Genomic DNA, 16,177 nt, shown 5'->3' with positions numbered 1-16,177 from the left:
TCCTAAAAAAAATACAATGTTTCAAAACTGAATCAGGAAGAATTAGAAAACCTGAATAGGCCAATAACAATTGATGAAATTGAAGCAGTAATAAAAAAAAACTCCCAGCAAACAAAAGCCCTGGTTCACGTGGCTTCACAGGGGAGTTTTACCAAACATTCAAAGAACAACTAACATCTATCATCCTCAAACTATTAGAAAAAATACAAGAGGAAGGAACATTTCCAAGCTCTTTTTATGAGGCTAGCATTATCCTAATTCCAAAACCAGATAAAGACACTACAAAGAAAGAGAATTATAGGCCAATATCCCTGATGAACATAGATGCTAAAATCCTCAAGAAAATATTAGCAAATTGGAACCAGCAATATACTAAAAAAGATCATACACCATAACCAAGTGGGATTTATTCCAGGGATGCAAGTCTGATACAATATTTGCAAATCAATAAACATGATACATCACATAAACAAATTAAAATACAAAAATCACATGATCATATCAATAGATGTAGAAAAAGCATTCAACAAAATCCAACACTCATTTTTTTTTAAAACGTATTTTATTGATTTTCCACAGAGAGGAAGGGAGAGGGTTAGAGAGCCAGAAACATCGATGAGAAAGAAACATCGATCAGCCGCCTCCTGCACACCCCCTACTGGGATGTGCCCGCAACCAAGGTATATGCCCTTGACCGGAATTGAACCTGGGACCCTTCAGTCCGCAGGCCGACGTTCTATCCACTGAGTCAAACCAGTTTTGGCCAACACTCATTTTTGATAAAAACTCTCAGCAAAGCGGGAATAGAGGGATCATACCTCCACATAATAAGGCCATATATGACAAATATACAGCCAACATCATACTCAATAAGCAAAAACTAAACCCATTTCCTCTAAAAACAGGAACAAGACAGGATGTCGCTTTCAACGACTCTTATTCAACACTAGAGGCCCAGTGCACGACATTCGTGCACTGGGGGGTGGGGGCGGGTAGTGTTTCTCAGCCCGGCCTGCACCTTCTCCAATCTGGGACCCCTCGGGGGACATCCCTCTCACAATCCGGGTCTGCTGGCTCCTAACTGCTCACCTGCCTAACTGCCTGATTGCCCCTAACCACTCTGCCTGCCAGGCTGATAGCCCCCTAACCACTCCCCTGCTGGCTTGATTGACACTGAAACGTTCCCCTGCTGGCATTATTGACACCTAACTGCCTACCTGCCAGATCACCCCAACTGCCCTCCCCTGCCAGCCATCTTGTGACAATGTGGGGGTGGCCATCTTGTGACATGAGGGCTTGAGGGTCAATTTGCATATTACCTCTTTATTATATAGGATAGTACTAGAAGTCCTAACCAAGGAGGTAAAAGAGTTATACGCAGAAAACTACAGGACAATGAAAAAAAAGAGGTAGAGGAAGATATAAACAAGTGGAAGAATATACTGTGTTCATGGATTGATGGAATTAACATAATTAAAATGCCCATAGTACCCAAAGCAAAATGTAGATTCCATGCAATCCCTATTAAATTACCAATGGTATATTTCACAGATCTAGAACAAATACTCCAAAAATTTATATGGAACCAAAAAGACCCTGAATAGCCGTAGCAATCTTGAGAAAGAAGAACAAAGTTGGAGGAATCACAATATCAGATATCAAGTTATATTACAAAGCCACGGTAATCAAAACAGCCTGGTACTGGCACAAGAACAAGCATATAGGTGGAACAGAAGAAGATATCAACCCAAGACTGTAGATATCAACCCAAGCCAGTACGCCCAATTAATATTTGACAATGGAGGCAAGAGCATACAATGGAGTCAAGACAGTTTCTTCAATAAATGGTGTCGGGAGAATTGGACAGATACATGAAAAAAATTAAAAAAAAAATGAAACTAAACCACCAACTTACACCATACAAAAGAATAAACTCAAAATGGATCCAAGATTTAAATGTAGCCGAAACCGGTTTGGCTCAGTGGATAGAGCGTCGGCCTGCGAACTCAAGGGTCCCAGGTTCGATTCCGGCCAAGGGCATGTACCTTGGTTGTGGGCACATCCCCAGTGGGGGGTGTGCAGGAGGCAGCTGATCGATGTTTCTAACTCTCTATCCCTCTCTCTTCCTCTCTGTAAAAAATCAATAAAATATATATTTTTTAAAAAAAAGACTTAAATGTAAAAAATGAAACCATAAAAATCCTAGAAGAAAACATAGGCAGCAAAATTTTAAACAGGTCTCATAGCAATATGTTTGGGTATCCATCTCCTAGGGCAAAGGAAACAAAGGAGAAAATAAACAAATGGAACTACATCAAAATAAAAAGCTTTTGCACAACAAAATAAACAATCAACAAAATGAAAAGGGAGCCCACTGTGTGGGAGAATATATTTTTAAAAATTGGCAATGATACATCTGCTAAAGAATTAATATCCAAAATGTATAAGAAACTCATACAACTTAACAAAAGGAAGACAAACAACCCAATTAAAAAATGGGCAAAGGACCTAAATAGACACTTCTCCAAAGTGGACATACAGATGGCTAAAAACCATATGAAAAAATGCTCAAAATTACTGATCATCAGAGATATACAAACTCACCTCACACCTGTCAGAATGGCTACCATCAACAAATTAACAAATGACAAGTGATGGTGAGGATGTGGAGAAAGGGAACCCTAGTACACTGCTGGTGGGAATGCAGACTGGTGCAGCCATTAGGGAAAACAGTATGGCATTTCCTCAAAAAATTAAATATAGAACTGCCATTTGACCCAGTGACTCCACTTCTAGGCATATACAGTAAGTCCCAAAACACCAATCAGAAAGAATACATGCACCCCTATGTTCATAGCAGTGTTATTTACAATAGCTGAGATCTGGAAACAGCCCAAGTGCCCATCAGTAGATGAGTGGATAAAAAAGCTGTGGAAAAGTTGTCATACATTTACGCCATGGAGCCGTAAAAGAAAGATCTCTTATACTTTGAGATAGCCTGGAGAATATTATGCTAAGTGAAATAAGCCAGTCAGAGAAAGATAAGTATCACATGATCTCACTCATATGTGGAATCTAATGAACAAAATAAACTGATGAAGAAAATAGATCTAGAGACATAGAAGCATGGAACAGACTGTGGAATCTCAGAGGGAAGGTGGGGGTGGGTGGGTAGGAGGGAAGAGAACTTGTATGCATATATGCATAACCCATGGACACAGACAATAGGGGGTGAACACCTGGGTCAGGGGACAGGGCATGGTAGAAAGGGTCATGGAGGAAAAGGGGGGACATATGCAATACTTTCAACAATAAATATTTAATTAAAACATAAAATGTTTCTGCTCCTTTCTAGTACTAGAATACTGTATGGATGCATATTTTATTTGATTATAATCATACTAGAGGCCCGGTGCAGGAGATTCATTTACTGGGGGCGGGGGCGGGGGGAGAGGGGAGGAGCGAGTCCTTCAGCCCAGCCTGCACCCTCTCACAGTCTGGGAGCCCTTGGGGGATGTCTGAATGATGGCTTAGGCCTGCTCCCCGGGGCAGTTGGACATCCTTAGCATTGCTGTGGAGGCAGGAGAGGTTCCCGCCACTGCCGCTGTGCTTGCCAGCCGTGAGCCCAGCTTCTGGCTGAGCGGCACTCCCCCTGTGGGAGTGCACTCACCACCAGGGGCAGCTCCTGCATTGAATAGGATAGGGCCAAAACCGGCTCTCCGACAGGCCAAGAGACCCCACCAGTGCACGATTGGGGCCAGGGAGGGACGCAGGAGGGCTCCAGGGCGTGTCAGGCCCATCTCGCTCAGTCCTGATCGGCTGGACTCCAGCCGCAAGATAATCTACTGGTTGGAGAGTCTGCCCCTGGTGGTCAGTACATGTCATAGTGAACGGTTGAGCGGTCTTAGCATATCATTAGCATATTACACTATGATTGGTTGAACGGACGTCCAGACACTTATCATATTAGGCTTTTTTTATATAGAATTTTGCAGACGCTGTTATTTTCTGCATCTCTTAAGTACTATTCTGTCTACTTGATGTCTGCTATTCTATAAAAGATTTTTCAGGTAGACAGGTGCTGGGGGAGGGGTGTTCAAGTTCAACACAATGAACTAATCCACCAGTATCATTTCCTCCACCAACTCCAGGGCAGTACTGGAAATGGGGAAAGCAGCCACCAGCACAACAGGAACATGGAGAAAATCTCGAAGTTTAAGCACACAGGATTGCATTGATGAGAAACCAATCAGAACAATCTGCAATCGCTCAGTGGTAATGGGAGGAGGCTGATAAGTCTCCCAGCAGAGTTAGAGATGGCAAGGACTGCTGCTGGAGAAAGAATAGGCTTTAGCGGTAACACACTTTTTATGTGGAGAATCTGAAATAATTTTAAATACATTTTAGGCATTTTGTCCAATAGAAATACAAACACTGGTACAGTATAAATCCTAATTTAAGTGACTTTAAGTGAAATGATCTATAACAAAATTGATTTTACCATTGGCTATTGATATACAAGCAATAAGTTCCTACATATGTAATACTTTCAACTATAAAGATTTAATATCATCATTATAATGAAATGACATTATTCAAGGACCTGCTGTATAAAAACATCAATGCACAAAGATTTTCATTAAGGCATTATTTGTTGTTGGGAAGAACTCAAGGAACCAAACCAAACCAAACCAAACCTAACCAAACCTAACCAAACCTAACCAACCTTGAAATACCTAGCAACCAGATTTGTTACATAAGTCACAATAACTGTACATAGACGAATACTGTGCAGTCATTCAGAGGATTAGAGCAATCTTCCCTAACATGGGAAGATGTGTACGACATACTGTTCAGTAAAAAAAATTAAAGAAGAAATAAAATTGCTGTTATTCACAGGAAATATAATTGTCTAATAGGCTTTCAAGTGACAAACTGATAGAATTAATAAGAGGGTCAGAGATAGAAGATTAACACATAGAAATAAACAGTTTTCCAATGCAGTAACATAAACAATTAGAAAATATAATAGTAAAAAAAATGCTAATTGTTACATTGATAAAAAGACTAAAAAGTACCTAGGAATAAACTTATAAGAGCTGCATGTGAATCCTCTTGAAAAAAAAACAACAACAACACAAAAAAACCTACAAAAGAAGACTCATTTAAAAAATGGACAGGTACACTAATCAAATACTGTTAATTAAACAAGGAGAAATTAGAGGTGGCTGCAGAGTCTTGTTGTCCGATGTAAGCAAACTGAAACCTAAACCAGAGTCAATTCCTGAAAATGCCTCAGGGTTAAGAAGAACAGCCAATCACAAACAGCCAACGAGGTTCCCCAAATAGTGTAAGCACTGGCGCTGTAGCCAATAAAATAACTTCCTTGCTTTGCTCCTGTGTCTCCTCCATAAAAACCTCTCCCAGAGCTCTTGTCAGTGGAGGGTTCCTAAACACTCCTGGTCTGTGCTGCACAATCTGGGTGAACATTTGTTCAAATAAACTCTTAAACATTTGACAATGCCTCGACTTATCTTTTAACACTGCCAACCCAGATCAAAGGATCAACTTGCCAAATTCCAATGAAAAATCCAATCAAAATTACATTGACCACAGAGATTAATTTGGCAATAATTAATGTTTTTAAAATATTTTTACGATAGGTTGTGCCACTCTTTTGTGCAAAACCTTCAGTGATTTCCCACTTCATTCCCACTGAAAAAGATTTGGTCCTCATTATCTCTTTGACCTTGTCCCCTAAGATTCTCCTCCTTACTTTTTCCACTGCAGCCACCCAGGATGCCTCTTTGTTCTAGGAGGCACTTCCTGTTTTCTGTGCCTAGAACACCCTTCCCCCAGAGATCATGATGGCTCATGCTCTCACCTATTTGAGGTTTTGTTTTTCTTAGGTCTTTGAGCAAATATTTCAGCTTCTCAGTGAAGATTTCCCTGAACACCCTGTATAAGCTTGCATTCTTCCTGCCCAACATTTTCCATCCGATTATGTGCTTGATTTTTCTCCTTAACACTTACCTAATGTATTATATAATGGTTTGACATTTAAAAAACAGTATGCATATGTTCTATAATAAAAATAAAGATATGTATCAAAATATAATGGCACATTATTACTTGCTGGGAACATAAACACTACTGATAGGGGGACTTATAATCTGGTAGATAGAGCACCTGAATTAATCTGAAAAATAATCATATTATTTTAAATCTTAGAACACATATACTTATGTGAATAGGGAGTTAAGTTTCTCATATGTGAATAGAGGGTTAAGTTTTACTTAAGTTTCCTTTTCAAGGCCTATGTGAGCGATTGAGGAGGTGACTCAACTGTGAATCCAGTAGCAGAACCAATAAGCAGGGTCAGACAGACCTACCAGGAGTCAGAACATCATCTCATCGCCTGGTAACTAAGGACAATCGCTGATGTCTGCAGACCTTCAGGGCTGCAGGTAGCTGCATTCTGTTCCCAGCCTCACTCTAGCCTAGTGGTTCTCAACCTTTTTCAGATATGCCCCATCTAAGCATCTCTAAAATCCTGATGCCCCCCCCCCCCAATTCATATAATTCTTACTAGAGGCCTGGTGCACAAAATTCATGCACAGGTGCAGTCCCTAGGCCTGGCCGGTGATTGAAGTGAGAGCATCTGGTGTGGAAAGGCAGGTCCCAGGTGACCTCTGGACTCTGGGCAGCACCTGGGCCTCTGAGCCCCATCACGCCCCCCTCTGCCTGAGTCACGGTGCCCGAGTCCCCACGTGGAGATGCGGTGAGTGCAGCGGATACTGCGGGCCAGGGCGCAGCATGGGCCTCTGAGCCACCCAGTGGTGCTGCAAGGAAGCCAGGCGGGCAGCATGCTCTCTCCTGGTCGGCCTCGCAGACCGGTTCCTGCATGAACCCACGGGGAGCTTACCGGCCCCTACGTTCCCTGCTGCTGTGGCCCGGCTCACCCAGGAGGCTGTGCAAGTGTGGGGCAGGCTCCTCGCAGGCGCCTGGCATCTGAGTGCCCACTGCCAGTGCCGCATCACCAATGCCCGCCATGTCCCACACCGCCCCATGGCGGTCAGCACACATCATAGTGAGCGGTCGAATCCGGTCTCCTGGTCGAACGACCACCCAAGGGGACAATTTGCATATTAAGCTTTTATTATATAGGATTATTAAAAAAGTGAGCTCCTATTCATGTGGAGGAAGCCTAAAAGGCCATTAACTTGGTCTAAACAAGCTTCCAAAGAACATGGCATCCATGAAAGAGAAAAATAAAAGAACGAAAGGACAGTTGAAGTACTGAGGAAGAAATCACTAAGAAATGGTTAAAAAATAATAATAATATGAAGTGATATGAGAAAATAGCAAATAAAGTTCAAAACATATGAGAACTGAAAAGCATAAATATGTGACAATATATATTTATATACTGTATATGAGGCCCCTAGAACCATAAGAAATGCAAAAAAGTAACTGTTAATAACTTATTCTTGAATTGCCCCCCTTAAAAGTCAAATGCCCCCTGTGCAGTGTGGGTGTGTGCCTCACATTGGGAATCACTGCTCTAGCGCCTTCCCCTTTATAATCCTGCCCCTGCACCTTGGGTAAGACAGGGTGTGAATGCTTGTAAGCACCCTGTTTTCTTGGTGGGCTGCCTTCTCCATAGATGCCTTATAGGATTGGACCCTGCCTTCGTTACTGGACACAGTGACAGGCAGCCGAGCCCAACGGGGGGTTTAGCCGTAACACCACTATTTCTTAAGAGACTAAGTGCCACGGAGTTTAAACATTCAACCTCATTTTGATCTACATAACAGCCCTGTGACAGTGGCAGTATTATTTATTGCCAGCATGTGAGGAAACGGAGACTGAGTGAGGTGCGGCGGCTTGCCCAGTCCTCACAACGTTAGTGCTGGGGCTGGGGCTCAAACTGGACTTACCAATTGCCTGCACTGCTCTTCCCACTGTGCATCCCATCACCCAGCAAAAGCTAAAAATCAAACTACTCACGAGGCTTCCTTTTGCTGGACATCGCTTGAAGCCAACTTTCTTCTGTTTGGACTGATATTGGGATTCCTGGATGTAAACCATAATAACTCGTCCTGAAATTTAGACAAAACATTATTTTTGAGTATACCTATATAGTCGTTATCAGTTCTAAATATAGTATATTTAATAGTCAAATAACAAGTGTACATAGAAGATCCTGAATTCTATTTTCTTTGAAATATTTTCTTCCATTTTTATCTCTCCCGTAAAGTCAGGCACAGTGTGTTTGCATGGTATCTATCTGTTCTTTAGCAAGTACTCCTTTCTAAATCCTGGAGGCTCCCAATGCCGTATTACCTCCCTCAGGGACTAAATTACCACCGTTCTGTGAGTGTGTGCTGCTCGTGGTGGTGGCAGTGATGGTGAATGTGCTTGAATTTAAATGAGAACTCTTTTTAGAAGGCTGAAGCTAAATGCATTGTAATTAAAAAAATCTGCATTCTTTCTATAAGTAGTTTAATCCGTTACTTGAGTTATCATTGACATGATAGAAAGGCAGGAATTTATTGACTTTTACTAGTTAAAATGACTGTTACTGGTAACAAGTACGTGATAACTTGCTTTTCAAGTTCCTTTTCATCTTTGAATTTCATTTTCTTGTAATAATTTCGGGCATCTTCCAAAATTTTTCCAAAAATTTAGTCAATTTCAGAACTGTCCCTTTTTCCATGTTTCTCTGTTTTCCTGTGTCTCCACCTTCTGTTTTGATGCTTTGTTTATTGAACATTGTAGCAGAGGGGTGTTTTGTTTTAATTCTGAAATGACTGCACCTTGCAATGGGCGAAGAACTCCTCTGCCGAAGCTACCTGCACAAGTCTGTTTATCTAACCGCCTAGAGAAACAAGTTACAGGGACCAAGAGTGCAGGCACATTGAAGAGCAATCCCTAGACAACATTTAAAGTTTGGATCCCACCCGCCCCCCCGCCCCACCTAATGCAATGGTTAACAAAAGCAGTGTATTATTTATTTAGTTCTCTTTGTTTTCCTTAAACCAACACCAAAGATTGTTTCTGAAATCCTGTGTCAAGATGGCAGATGACCAAGGATAATAACAAAGTCAACATTTTCTGAGAACTTACTATGTAGCAGTACATACATAGTATTTGCTTTCTCACATTATTTATCTTTGCAAAAAACAATCAAGGCAGGTGCTAGTATCCCTTTCTACAGGCAAGGCAATTGAGGCTATAGGGAACCGCTCAGAAATTATGCCTGGCAGAGGCAGGTGGGGGTCCAGACCTGTCTGGCCCCCAAACCTGTTATTCTACATTTACCTGCTCCCAAAGTTTGCCTCATTTTCAACCTGAATAGTAATAGGGCCACTGAACATAGAACTTGAGCCAATATTGGTGGCATTTTTATGGTGTTTTAGGCCAGATTTCCTTAAAAACACACTTCACCAAATTATGCTTTGAAATATGAAAGAAGCATTTTCTCAGGAAGATTTACGAGAGGAAATTAAGACTTGATCTGGGAAAGAGCTTCCCGTGTAGAGAGTCCAGGTCAAGAGGGCATCTGAGCACACGTTTTTTCCCTTCCTTTCTGAGATACCAAACACTTAAGAGCAAACAAGAAATAGCCCTGGAAAACAAGAAAGCTGTCATCGGTAGATAATATTGAAGAAGTTCTTATACAAAAGAAAGTAAGTGGCCTCAGGTTGATGGAAAAGCAGAACAGGAAACACCACAGCTTAAGACAAGAGAGTTTTGTTCTGAAGGGAATTTTCCAAGGACCTCCCAGCTCAGACTCAACAAAATGCAGACATGGGGCTGGGGCCTGTCATTCAAGTTCAAGGAGTGAACTTAGAAGAGCTTCCAGGCAGAATCCTTCTCTCCCCTTGTACAGAGCATTTGGCAGGAGTTCCTTTTATTCCAGATGAAGCCCAAAGAACGGCTTTCTAGAAAATGTGAGCAGCCAGCCTGAGGGATTTAGGCCTGAGAGAGAAGCAGAGCACAGTAAGAGATTCTTGAGGATCTGCTCAGCGGGCCTTGGTGAAGGGAAGGCACATTCTATCTAGAGAGAACTGCAGCCACACAGTCAAGCGTCCTCATCCTAACGCCAGCCTAGCAATAGTAGGGTTGCCCACCTTGCCTGCTCCCTGCTGACACTCCCCGGAAGCTGGCTCTGACATACGTCACCCACCTACATAGGACTCACAGTCAAACTCCCCTCTGCATACCCTGTCAGAAAAGAGAACTACTCAGGCCCTGGCAGGGTAACTCAGTTGATTGGAGCATTGCCCAGATGTGCCAGGCTTGTAGGTTTGATCCCCGGTCAGGGCATGTACAGGAATCAGCCAATGAATGCACAAATAGGTGGAACTGCAAATCGATGATTCTCTTTCTTTCTCTAAAAATCTCTTTACATAAAAGCAGAATATGCAAATAAACCAGATGGCAGAATGACCAGTTGCTATGACATGCACTGACCACCAGGGGGCAGACACTCAATGCAGGAGCTGTCCCCAGCCCGCAGGCCCCAATCAGGGCCTGCCAGCCAACCTCTCGGTCCCTCCCCCTGGCCAGCAGGCTCTGATTGCCCGATGGGGAACCGGGAACCGGGGTTGGGTGGCAGCAGATGTGGGCGGAGTCAGGCCAAGGTGGGTGCCAGTGAGTGGGGCCCCAATCGCCCTGCTGGTCACCCCACACACAGAGGGCCACCGGTGGTGGGGGCAGGGCCGGTGAGTGGGTGAGAACGGCCAACCTCTTGGTCCTTCCCCCTGGCCAGCAGGCTCCAATCGCCCGATGGGGAACAGGAACCTGGGGTGGGTGGCGGTGGGCAGCGCCAGGCGAAGGCGGGTGCGAACAAGTGGGGTCCCCATCTCCTCGCCAGTTGCCCCACACATAGAGGGCGACCAGCTTTGGCGACAGGGTGGGCAGGGGAGGGCAGGGCCAACTGCCGGCAGCTGGGGAAGATCAGCCCTGATCGCAGGCCAGGCCTAGGGACCCTACCCATGCACGAATTTCATGTGCTAGGCCTCTAGTCAATGAATAAAAAATTAACACACACACACACACACACACACACACACACACACACACACATCAGAACTACTCAGCTGTAGGACTCCATTTTAGCTAACAGTCATTAGGTAACCAAGGATTATCAGCCACTTAAGGACAATCAGGAGCATGGAAGAGGAAGGACCAAGATAAATAAACCAGAACAACTGATTCTGAAAGAAAAAAGAAGCAATACAAAGACAAAGAACTTTAGTATGTTGTAAGAATAACCCCAAAGACATTCAAAAAGACCCCACACAACTATCTGAACAGCAGTAGAGAACAAGAACTGGTTCTTAGAAGCTAAAACATGAATCCTGAAATAAAATCTGTGCAAGGGCTGCACAGTAGCATGTAAACACCTAAAATCTTAGATGTCCAGAGGTCCAATAGCCATCCTTCAGATACCTGCAGGATGGAAAGAACAGAGGCAGTGAAGGGAGGAAATAAGCAAGTATCAGAAGGGTTTGAGAGTCACTGATCAGCAATACCAGATACTAGAATGCAATAAAGCAATCGATGTATTCAGAGCACAAGGGAGAGTGGTTTTAAATCTATTGTTTTATGCCAGGTTATATGATTAAGTAGGAGGTAAAATGAAGAAATTTCAAGACAGGCAAGGACTCAGAAATTCCCTTGAGATCTATATGAAATAATTACCTGAGGAGTTTCTCCAGCAAAAAGAAAAAAAAAAAAAAAGAATAAAAGCAAGCAAGCAATATGGGAATCAAGAAAGTGTGGCCATTGAGCACAACTCAGAAAAATTTAAGATAACTAAAAACAACTGAGAGTTGAAAAGTTCATCTTTTAGGAGTTAAGTTTTGTGAACATAGGATTTTATTTTCCTGTGCATAAACCAAGTAACATTATTGGGTGTCAGCATGAAATTTTGAGTATTGTTGATTGGTTTTTAATTTTTAGAATCAACTTGTACCAAAAGTACTAGAGTTAATTATAATTATAAAATATAATACAAACATAATAAAGCTTGGCAAAGCAATATGACTTTATATATATATATATATATATATATATATATATATGTATGTATATATATATATAGTCATATTATATGTATACTAGAGGCCCAGTGCATGATTGAATCATGCACGTGTAGGGTCCCCTACACGCTTTCACTTTTCGCGGTGGAGCTGGGTGCCTGTCTGCTGGTGCACCAGGCCTTTCAGAAGCCTCCGGCTCAGCGGAGGCTTCTGAAAGGCCTGGTGCCGGAGCAGACAGACACCCAGCTCCCCCACTTTTGATGGTCTGCGGCCGCTGAGGGGGGCTACCCTGCTGTTGAGAGGCGCAGGGGGCGGGACTCCCGCCCCCTGTGCCTCTCAATAGCAGGGTATCCCCCGTCAGTGGCAGTGGATCCATGCCTCTCAATGGCCGGATAGGCCACCCCGAGTCCAGCCCCCCAGCCTCACGCCGCCCAATTGTGGGCGTAGCGGAGTGATGGTAATTTACATGTTACTCTATTATTAGATAGGATATGTGTGTGTGTGTGTGTATATATATATATATATATGTATATGTATATATGTATATATACATATACATATATATGTATATGTATATGTATATGTACATATGTATATGTATATATACATATACACATATGTATATATGTATATACATATATATAAGTATATATATAATATATGTATGTTTTAATACAGTTTGCTATATAATTTGTTGTTAACTGGGAAAGGAAGGGTGAGAGAAGAGATAGAAGGGGGTAGAAGTATATTAATGTGTAATTTTTCATAAGTTAATAGCTGCTAAAGCTGACAAGTCAAGAAGTACAGGTTTAGCCCTGGCTGGTGTTGCTAAATGGTTAAAGCACTGGCCCTAGCACAGAAGGGTCTCAGGTTTGATTCCTGGTCCAGGGCAGGCAGCTTGGTTGCAGGTTTGATCCCCAGTCTAGAGATCAAGTTATGTCCTCTCCACAGGTAGGTGAATTCGGGAGGCAACCAATCTATGTGTCTCTCTCACATCGATGTTTCTCTCTCTCTCCCTTCCTCCCTCCCTTCCATTCTCTCTCTCTAAAAAAAGTAGTGATTTAAATATATTAATGTCCTAAAAGTTAGAAAAACTAAAAATAATGTCACTACCAAAAATGGAGAGGAGGGAAGTATAAGTTACATTTGTTATCTTTCATGGTGGTAAGTCATTAGTTATGTCACAAATTGATAATTCAAGAAATGAAAATATGCTACTTAAAATTGTACTGGAAGCAAAACAAACTGTTAACTGTCAGGACTGACCAGCAGACCCTGATCGATAGATGAATGGATTACTCTGACACACGTTTCTGTGAAAGAGAGGGCTAAGGGGCTGCTTGGCTATCAGAACCAAACAGCCCCATTCCCCTGCCTCCTCAGGCTTTTATTGTAACAATAGCTTGAATTAAAATTAAGTATTAGATACTATCAGTAGGGTAAACATCCTTGAAAAGACATGTCTGTCCTTTAAGCAAGGATGTCTAAAGACTAGACATAAAGATTACAGTAAAACACCCGGGAGCTCAGACTTGTTTGGAAAAGTCAAGGCAGGGTCTGCCACCTTTGGCAAGGTCCCCCTAGAGGCGCCCCCCGCCCAACCTTTCAGAGAATCCTCCTTACCGACTTTCTGACCAAGTCCCGTGCTTCCCACAGTTAACAGTATTTAATTATGATGAGTGGGAGTGGGGTGATGGTGAAGGAGAGTATGAAGATTTAAAATTTGCCCGGCTGGTGTGGCTCAGTGGTTAAGCGCCGACCCATGAACCAGGAGGTCATGGTTTGATTCCAGGTTAGGGCACATGCCGGGGTTGTGGGCTCGGTCCCCAGTGGGGGGCGTGCAGGAGGTAGCTGATCAATGATTCTTCTCTCTCTCCCTTCCTCTCTGAAATCAATACAAGTCTATTAAAAAATAAAATTTTATACAATTGTATACTTTAATATTTTAACCATGTACATATATTATCTTTTATTAAAATGTTGAAATAAGAGGATACATAGAAACATATAAGTGGAACAGAACTATTCTCTTTATGCTTAATAATTTAGAAGTTGCTTGTAAAAGCAAAACTTAGGTGAATAGTAGTTCAAGATTGTAGTCTCAGGTTTGGCGTAGATTTCAGAGAAGATTTATAAAGATAGTTCAAAAGGTATTTCTCTGGTGTCTTCTTATTTCAAAGTACTCAAAGGCTAATAGCAACAACAGGAAGAAGAAAAAGATCATAATTTCCACTCTCCTCCTCAAGTGTCCTTGATCACTCTTGAATTTAGCCAATAGAGACTTATGTCCTAAATGTTCACAGCGCTTACACATGCATACAGTTGTTATTGAGTTACATTAAGTGCACATGTCCTCTCTACAGCTAGGTGATGAGTTGGAAATGGGCAGGGACCTTGTCTCTATCTCTTCCAAATTGTTTAACAGTGCAGATTTGTAAAAAACCCAAAACTTTAAAAAATTAATTAGTTGTAAATGTCCTGGGTTATTTTACTCCACTTCCTGACATGTTTATCCGAAAAATAAATGTAATCAGCTTCAAAAATAACATGAAAACATTCTTACCTATCTAAATCTACTTCAGACATGCCTTTCCTAAATGTCTGAAATACCGTAGGAAAACCTGTTGAATGAAACATTAAACATTTTAGCCATTGCCTCTAAATCAGTGGTTATCAAGAAGACAGTTTTGTCCTCCAGGAGGCATCTGGCAACACCTGAAGACATTTTTGATTGCCATGAAGTGGGGTAGGAGCTAATGGCCTAGCCAGGGCTAGAGGCTAGGGATGCGGCTAAACATCCTATTCGTGCAGAGGACAGCACAGCCCGTCCCTCCTCCGGCCCCAACAAAGAATTATCCTGACAAAACATTTCTAAGAACGTGACTGAAGGGGTTTCAGCAGAGGAAAAGAGGAAATTTGACAGAAAGGGGAGCTGCCTTTTGTAGGACTGTTTTTAGTTACCCAGCACCCTTAAGGCCCTACTACTTCTCCCAGAGGGGAGAGAGGGTGTGTGTGTGTGTGTGTGTGTGCGTGTGTGTGTGTGTGTGTGTGTGTGTGTGTGTGTGTGTGTGTTGGTGGGGGGGGGCGGTGTTAGGGAGGCAGAGAGACGGGAGAGAGAGAGGGGAGAGAGGGTGTGTGTGTGTGTGTGTGTGTGCGTGTGTGTGTGTGTGTGTGTGTGTGTTGGGGGGGGCGGTGTTAGGGAGGCAGAGACGGGAGGAGAGAGAGAGAGGGGAGGGAGAGAGGGGAGGGAGGGGAGAGACCCCTGCGTGCTGGGTGTTCACCTATATCCTAAATTGTGAACCATCACACCCGCTGAGCCAGGATTTCAATGCCTTTTACAGAAGGGACTGAGAGAGAGGTGTGTCTGGGGGTGGTGGGGGTGGTGCCCATATTTGGAAATCAGACACCCAGGTGGACGGTCAGCTGCCCCCTAGGGCCCGAAGCTTCCAGGGAGGGGCGGGCGGGGCAGTACTTTTCTGGGAGGAGGCGCTGGAGGGCGAGCTGGAGCTGACGCCCCCGGGGCTCCCGGGCTGGCTGAGCGTCCGAGCCTCGCTGGGCGTGGAGCTCAGGCTGGGGCTCACGACGCTGGCTAGGCGGGGGCGTGCGCCGGGCAGGTCTTCCTCGTTGCCCTGGTCGATGTCCATCATTTTCCAGAAGTACTCGTCGTCCAACGCCCCGGGGACCTCCGCCCACTTCTGCCTTCCTGCCTCCGCCTTCTCCTCCCCTTCGGCCTCCTCCTCCTCTTCCCCCATCTCCTCTTCCTCCTCCTCCTCCTCCTCCTCCTCCTGGCCCTCCACGGGCTTCCTGAAGCTGCCGCGCCGCCGCTGCAAGCTAGCCATGGCGGAAGGGGGTGCGGTTGGTCCCGGCCGGGCGCGCCCTGTTGTTGGTCCGTCTCCCCGGCAACCGCCAGCCGCGTGCAACCCGGGCATTTAAAGCCCCAGAGCCCGGGGCGGTGGCTCCGTGGATTTGGATTCCCAGTCCGGGCACAGACAGAAGGAAACGATGGATGTTTTTCTCTCAAATCAATAAACATATCCTCAGGTGAGGATTATTAAAAAAATATTAAAAATCAATAAATAAAGCCCTGGACCCCCTTAGCTGGGTGGAATGGCGCACAGAGACAG

General features: G+C 43.6%; 1 protein-coding gene across 1 annotated transcript in view; it reads right to left on the bottom strand.

Moving 5' to 3' along the window:
* ERICH6 (glutamate rich 6) overlaps positions 1-15,892 on the bottom strand; it is a 69,514-nt gene extending 53,622 nt beyond the window's left edge. Inside the window, exons 1-3 of the mRNA XM_054710190.1 lie at positions 15,526-15,892; positions 14,617-14,674; positions 8,011-8,102 (exon numbers count right to left, since the gene is read on the bottom strand). Of these exons, the coding sequence (XP_054566165.1) occupies positions 8,011-8,102; positions 14,617-14,674; positions 15,526-15,892 (517 nt within the window). The remainder of the gene's footprint in view (positions 1-8,010; positions 8,103-14,616; positions 14,675-15,525) is intronic.
* Positions 15,893-16,177: the final 285 nt, after the last annotated feature.

The sequence above is a fragment of the Eptesicus fuscus genome, chromosome 3 (assembly GCF_027574615.1).
Source record: "Eptesicus fuscus isolate TK198812 chromosome 3, DD_ASM_mEF_20220401, whole genome shotgun sequence".
NCBI classification, from domain to species: Eukaryota; Metazoa; Chordata; class Mammalia; order Chiroptera; family Vespertilionidae; genus Eptesicus; species Eptesicus fuscus.
The sequence above is the reverse complement of the archived record's forward strand: the minus strand, read 5'-3'. Positions and strand labels throughout refer to the sequence as shown.